This window comes from Salmo salar, chromosome ssa11, assembly GCF_905237065.1.
Source record: "Salmo salar chromosome ssa11, Ssal_v3.1, whole genome shotgun sequence".
Lineage (NCBI taxonomy): Eukaryota > Metazoa > Chordata > Actinopteri > Salmoniformes > Salmonidae > Salmo > Salmo salar.
In genome coordinates this window covers 75265584-75273212 of record NC_059452.1, presented here as the reverse complement: position 1 = coordinate 75273212, position 7629 = coordinate 75265584, and the positions used below count along the sequence as shown (strand labels likewise).

The 7629-nt window shown below is 43.1% G+C and overlaps 1 protein-coding gene across 1 annotated transcript; it reads right to left on the bottom strand.

The window, feature by feature from the left end:
• Window positions 1-218: 218 nt before the first annotated feature.
• LOC106563137 (flocculation protein FLO11) lies at window positions 219-6555 on the bottom strand. Its single transcript, XM_014128389.2, has 6 exons — window positions 6299-6555; window positions 3841-3988; window positions 3656-3708; window positions 3307-3404; window positions 2937-3105; window positions 219-2621 (listed from the first exon to the last, which is right to left on the bottom strand). Exons 2-6 carry the CDS (start codon window positions 3977-3979, stop codon window positions 1197-1199), a joined length of 1884 nt encoding a protein of 627 aa, XP_013983864.1. The 5' UTR covers window positions 3980-3988; window positions 6299-6555; the 3' UTR covers window positions 219-1196.
• Between the last annotated feature and the right edge of the window lie 1074 nt (window positions 6556-7629).

Sequence of the window (7629 nt, the reverse complement as noted above, 5' to 3'; positions counted from 1 at the left end):
TTCTGAGGAACATACTGTAGTTAGTGTGGGGTTTCACACTGACACTGCCTGGCATCTCAGTCGTGTTACAGCCACAAATAACACATTCTCGCTGTTGTGACCGTTTCAAGGTTCCACCTTGGTTAGGGGTTTGACTAGGCATAATGAGTTGATGTAGGTGTTAGATTTTGCCATATTTGTACAATACTGTGTCAATATTTGAAGAAAATAAGAAAAAAAACGATCCGAATATTTATTGTGAAATATTTGCCAACATGAAAAGGGTTAAAAGATTCCAACATTACTTGTAGGAAAATAAAAATAGGAAAAAAAAGTTTTACAAATATATATACACAGTGAACAAAACATTAAGAACACCTTAATATTGAGTTGCACCCTCCCCCAGTTCTTGACACAAACCGGTGAGCCTGGCACCTACTACCATACCCTGTTCAAAGGCACTTCAATCATGCCCATACACCCTCTGAATGGCACACATACACAATCTATGTCTCAAGGCTTAAAAATCCTTTAACTGTCTCCTCTTCATCTACACTGATTTAACAAGTGACATCAAAAAGGGACCATAGCTTTCACCTGAATTCACCTGGTCAGTAATTTTTTATGTTTTGTACACTCAGTGTATATAAAAACATTCACATTTTCATAATAAAACTTTTATTTTACATTTTGTTTGTAGATACTGTAATTGTTCCTCCTCAAAACAGTATGGCTCACAATTCTCAACACCCACAAAATGTACCTTTGCTGTCTAGGTGGTAAACTTGTATAGTTTTGTGACAGTTATTAAACTTTAAAAAGTATTTATTTCAATGCTACTTTATGTTCAAAACAAATCCCAGAAATGAAGGCACAAAAATACTTAATTTTGGATAATAACTTTTTACTCCAGTGCATAATAAATTGTTAGCAATCTTCAAAGGATAAAAACACAGAATATTAAAAGACAATTCATATTCTGTAGTATTTCAAAAGTGCTACAGTGTCCTTTGAACTGTGTCTTATAACTGAAACAGTACTCTATATACATGTATATTTGTTATGTGTCAGGGCATGTCTCTATGCAATATTGTATGTACAGTAATGCGTGCTTTTCCAATCATCCAACGTCAACATTGACATGTTATATCTTTTGCCCAGAGTGCATCATGTTTTCTGTTAATTAGCAGGATTGTGGGCTTGTTGTTGCATTCTGTTCACGAGGAGCTTGAGATGAGCCGCTTCAACTTCATGAACTCCTCAGGTGTCAGTGGTATCAGAGAGGAAGATGAGGGGTCTGGCATCAAAGCCATCCTAGAGTTTTCCACCATTCCCTGGGATGTGTCTGGACTACAGGCTAGGGATGTGGGGCCTACATCATCCTGCTCCAGAGCCTGACTGCTGGGGTGGATCTTCAAGGGGATTGGCTGGGCTCTGTCCTGTAGATCATGGGGGTGCATGGGATTTGGGTGGTAGGGCCTCCTGGTGTTCTCCTGTTTCTCCCAGGGGTACAAGTACCCGCTGGCCGGGTTACATAGGATGCTCCCTGACAGCTGAGCCTTGTAGCTGGAGATCTGGTAGGGCACCATGGGGTGGCGGTGACTGGAAGTAGGGGATGTGGTGGTGGGGCTAGGCAGGTTCCTGTACCTCTCCAGACTCCTCTCCCTCAGATACCCAGAGCTCCTGTCCTGGTCTCTGTGAGGGCTGTGAAAGACCTGGTCAGCATGGTTCGCAATGGTGGGGGAGATGTCTGTTCTGGTCTGTGTCCTCTCCCTTGGCTCTGGTGGTGTTGGACCCTGCAGGGATGGAGCTCCAGGCCGGGAACTAGCAGGCCCACACAGCAGGCCTCCTTTTATCCAGTCTTGGAGAAGCGCCAGCGGGATTTGGATCTCCATCCTTCCCCCTGTCTCTCTGGGGGGACTGGGCAGAGCGCAGCTGAGATTGAGAGGCCCCGGACTGTGCTTGGGGCTTTCTCCCCTACTCTCCCCCCTGGGCCAATCTGGGTATTCTCTCTTCAGGGGTCTAGGGACGTGGACCATGGAGGGGGCGCTGGCCTTGCGACTCTGCAGTGGACAGGGGACAGGGGACTCCGTCTTCATGCCTGGGCTGGAGGCTGGAGTCGGGCTGCGGGAGGAACCGCCAGAGGAGGAAGTGAGGTCGATGACATAGCCATCTCTGGTTGCCAAGGGGTAGAGGTAGGATCTCTCGGGGGGTGACGTCCCCTCCGGCATCTCACAGCCCTCATCTTTAGCCATCTCCTTGGTGGGGTAAAGTGGTGAGGGCGTATTCAAGAACTTTGGGGATTTGTTGGAGGGAGGAGGGGCAAAGGACGAAGCAGGCTGACCACCTGACTCTAGACAAGCTTTCTTGCAACTGAGGTTGAGTGGCTCATTCCAGTCTGAGGAGCACTTGTACCGGTTGGCCAGGAGGCGCAAGCGCTCCAGAGGCTGCTTGGCCCTTTCTGTCTGCCCTTGAGGGGAGGGGAGATATGGGGGTTGGGGTCTGGGGTGGCTGCCGGGGGTCAGAGGTGGGTGGACATAGGGGGGCAGAGCGGGGTGGCCAGGGTGGTGATAGTTTGGATGGTAGTGTGCAGGCATAGGGATGATCCTCACTCTGGAGTCTGTCAGGAAATGATGGGGGTTCTGAGAGGAGAAAATACCAATAATGAGTCAGTCAATGGATTTAAATGTGTGTGTATGTGTGTGCGCATGGGTGTCTTTTTTCTCACTAATTGCTTTTGACTAATCAAATCAGCTCTGAAAAAGATCTAATGTGAAAAAATCTGATGTGATTAGTCAAAAGAACAATTAGTGGGGGAAAAAAATCTGAATTGGGCTGCATCTTTGCATCTCTGCATCTTTGTCTCTTTGTATTCATCTGTCTGCGGGCACTTGTCAGTGTGTGTGCGTACATGCTTATGTATGTGTGCATGTGTGTATGTTTGCTTGTTAGTGTACCTGTTGCTGGGAGGTCTGGAAAGCGCCATATGTCATGCTACGTTTGGCTGTCCTGGGGCACTCTTCCTCCTCACCGAGACTACTGTAATGTAAACGCTTCTGCTGGTGCCGTGGCAGGACCTCCATGTAGTTTTCTCCTCTTACATGACACTCATATGCCAGAAGCAGCCTACGGCAACACAAAGGCCATTTTTGAAACTGCACCATTTAAAACATACCCCGCGCACACATCACTGACTTCACACTTATACTGTATATTCAAGATATCTGTGTCAAAGACATGCAAGCACACAGCCATATGCACAACCGCACACATACACGCACAGACACGCATGCATATAAGATGTATGATACGTTTTCTTTGACATACTTCTCATAGTGTCTACGGGTGCAGGTGGCTGCGCTGGTGCTTCTGGGGTTTCCTCCCAGGATGTTGTAAACTTGCTTCCACAGCTGCTGGGTTGTTACCTTGTAGAAATTCAGCTTCATTTGAACATTGTGTCGTTGTGTACGTGTAACAAAAACATGCATGTGATGTGGCCCCCATTACAATAGTTCTAAAACTGGTGAGAGGGTGATGAGGAAAGTTTCCTTTAAATACAACTTTACAGGATGTTCGGTTAACTCTGGGGTTTGACTTGGAATATGAATTCCTCACACCTATTTTTATGGAAAAACTGAAACCTAATACGTGTTGGAAATGATTGATATTATTTTACCTGGAGGTAGCCGCCCAAGCTTTTCACAGTCTTATACATCATGAACAGATCGACTAGAAACATAAAACATATATACAGAATATCAGCTATACATTGTATGAGAGATGTCAACAATTACTGTGTGTGAGTGCATGCACTGTGTGTGTGTGTGTGCACCTATGTTTCTCTGCGTACAGTACACTCACTCTGTTTGAAGCCCAGGTGTGGTATTCTCTCTATGGGTGTATCTCTCTTCTTCATGTACAGATAGAGGTCTTTGAGGAAGGTCTCCTCTCCCATCTCTTTCTCCTGTTCTGAGGGTCTCTCCTCCTCCGCATGGGCCATGATGTCTGCCTGTGAACACACACGATGCAACCACACAATTACCACAACGTTTACACAACATCCTGAAGAAGACAACAGCATCATGTTGTTCATGCATTTCTGATGTTCATAATTAACATTTTTCATAATAGCCAAACAGTATTTTACAATCATTTATCACACATACACAGGTGAGTCCCCTAGCGAGATATTTAAAGCACGTTTTCTGCAGTTCCACACATTTTGCCATGGGGTTTACAAGTTTAGATAACTGGCTAGACTAAATTATCAATCTAAAAATTGTTAGCTGACATGGCTATTCAAGTGATTGTTAGTGACTGACAAAACAAGAGACAAACTGCTGACGGACAACCAAATTCTACTATTCTAACCCGCAACAGTAAGTTGAAACCCCGACTGAATTCCTTTGGGTCAGGGAGCGACCGCTCATGTCGCTTATGCCCGGATCCGGCTGTACACATACTGTACACAACATATTTACAATGCACATAAAACATATTTGACCGTGGCTTGACTGCAAATCAAACAATGAGTGTGACTGATGAACGGACAAATAAAGCGACATGTTTGACTACTGTATGCATTTCAACCGGTCTTTAAGGGCCCACAGTCTCTTGATTGACTGCCAATCGGTGTTCCCAAATATAACTAATTGATGATGATGACTAAGGTTGTTTGACTGATCACTCAACCATGTGTGTCCCTGGCACAGTGGTACCAGTGTCAACACCCAGGCTGTCACAATCGGCAAACATTGCCACTGAGCTGACTGTGGTCACGGCATAGATCAGAGGCTTGATCAATGCAGTCACTGTTTCCTATACTTTGAACTGTTGTGTATTGTTTTATATTGGAGAGGACAGACCAATCATAGACTAGGGCTGCATTCAGTGAGGTGAAGCGTTCACAACATTGCAGATAGAAATCCAACAAATAAACCCAATATTATTCCCTATTTTGCTTACTGGTAAATCATGTTATACACAATACTTTTCTATCTAAATGTTGTGTAACTTTTCACCCTCCTGAAAAGACCCCTGAATAAGTGCCAGATGTGCCCTGCCGAGCTAGGAGAGTGGAGAAGAGTCAGAGACGGAATATGGCACAGTCTCACACTTGGTCCTGTGAGACGTGTACATATCTTTGGGCTAATTTATTGCTCAACATGTCATTGAGATCCAATATATAGTATAGAATATATATTTTAAATATGTGTGTCATGTTTCTGTCATGTTTTTCATATGCTGTTTCAGGCGTTGATGAATCTACTATAAATCTCTGAGAAATCTGTCTTGTATAAAAGTAAAAAATATTGTGCTTGTTTTATTATTTCATTAAAGATTCTGTTATTATCTATGCATAGTCACTTTAATAACTCAACCTATATGTACATATTTCCTCAATTACCTCGACTAACCGGTGCCCCCGCACATTGACTCTGTTCCGGTACCCACTGTAGCGTTTCACCTGTAGTATTCGGCGTATGTGACAAATAACATTTGATTTTATTTGATGATGGATATTTCAATTTCACTCTGAGTTCATGAATACAACCACAAACCGCAATTTGTTTCTGAGACACCACACAGTTTGAGAGCAATCTGGAGTGACGCCATCACTCCATGTGTGTTGACATACCAATGGCTGGTTGAGCTATGGATTGCGAATTGAATGAAATAATATAAATATGAATTTCATATTACAGAACAAAAAAATCAAATAGTATCAGCCTAGAGGATACATGCCATTGGCTACACATTTCTGTTACAGAAGTTAGGTTGATTGTGGCACCAGCTACTTCAGTAGTAGTCTCCTTAGGCAGATGGGTTGTCTCCCACAATGTGAACAATCTTCCAGCATACGTTGTTCTGTTACACAGTGCCGCTGCCCTAGGTCTGGGTTTTCCAAAACTACTTCAATAGCTACAAGAAATTCAATGCGAAGACGTGAACCACATTTGACCACATTATTTAAAAACTTGTAAAGAAAAAAACACTATTATCCTATTCATGATTGGAATTGGCTTTCAATAGGGAAAATAGTTTCTTCCACTTTGGGCATTTTTTCCAATTAAATTCCATATCCCCTTTTTGTATTGAATAATTGTATGACATTTAATGGAAATTTGACCCTAAATCACACAAGAATATGGAGATACCGTCAGTACCAAGAGTATTATCAGTAGCTCCAACATTTGACCACATCAATGCCTCCTCTCAGCTATGAAGACTTAGGAATTGGGAAGAAACCAAGATGATATCAGAACCACCAACCAAGCTGTATGAGAGTAACACTAGAGCATTTAGTGGTGGTGCTCACCTGTGATTTCAGAGACAGAATAGAGGTGGCTAGGTCTCAGTCCTCCACACCAGGCTGCAGCGCATCCACAGGCTCTATAGATCAGTGTTTTAGATCTGCAGATTGGTAGCTTCAATACAGTCTCCACTCCTGTCTCTGTAGTCTTCTCCCGTTTTCCACAGTATTGTCACCTCTCCCTGTCACACATACATACTAACACACACCTGTCCTGTGCCTCTGAATGACACCAAGGTCCAACGCTCTTGGGGAGGTGAATTCCCAAAGTTCTTCCTGCTATGTGTTGGAAGTCAGACCAGTCCAACCTGTTCATGGTAGCATGCCAAAGGCTTGGCATCAGAATAGTCCACAGAATTAGGTAGAAAGTGTAAAAAAAAAATTGCTGAGAGAAAGGTATTTTGTTCACCATTGGTGGTGATGACACCCATTCACTCATGCATAATTATTATTGGTTTTTTCGTCAATGCCTTTTTCCTGTGTTGATGATGCTTACGTTAGTAGATGGTGAGATGTAAACAAACTTTAGGCAAGTATGTGGCCCTTTGCTCAGTAGAAACCAGAACTAACATCAAATCAAATCGACGTTTATTTGTCACGTGCGCCGAATACAACAGGTGTAGACCTTACTGTGAAATGCTTACTTACAAGCCCTAACCAACAGTGCAATTTTTAAGTAAAAAATGGGTTTTAGGTGAACAATAGATAAGTAAGGAAATAAAAAACAACAGTAAAAAGACAGTGAATAATTGTTTTTACATTTTTTTTATTTCACCTTTATTTAAACAGGTAGGCCAGCTGAGAACAAGTTCTCATTTACAACTGCGACCTGGACAAGATAAAGCAAAGCAGTGCGACAAAAACAACAACACAGAGTTACACATAAACAAACGTACAGTCAACAACACAATAGAAAAATCAATATACAGTGTGTGCAAATGTAGAAGAGTAGGGAACTAAGGCAATAAATAGGCCATGGAGGCGAAATAATTAAAATTTAGCATTAACACTGGAGTGATAGATGTGCAGATGATGACGTGCAAGTAGAGATACTGTGGTGCAAGAGAGTAAGAAGATAAGTAACAATATGGGTTGAGGTAGTTGGGTGTGCTATATACAGATGGGCTGTGTACAGGTGCAGTGATCGGTAAGCTGCTCTGACAGCTGATGCTTAAAGTTAGAGAGGGAGATAATAGTCTCCAGCCTCAGTGATTTTTGTAATTTGTTCCAGTAATTGGCAGCAGAGAACTGGAAGGAAAGGCGGCCAAAGGAAGTGTTGGCTTTGGGGGTGACCAGTGAAACATACCTGCTGGAGCGCGTGCTATGGGTGGGTGTTG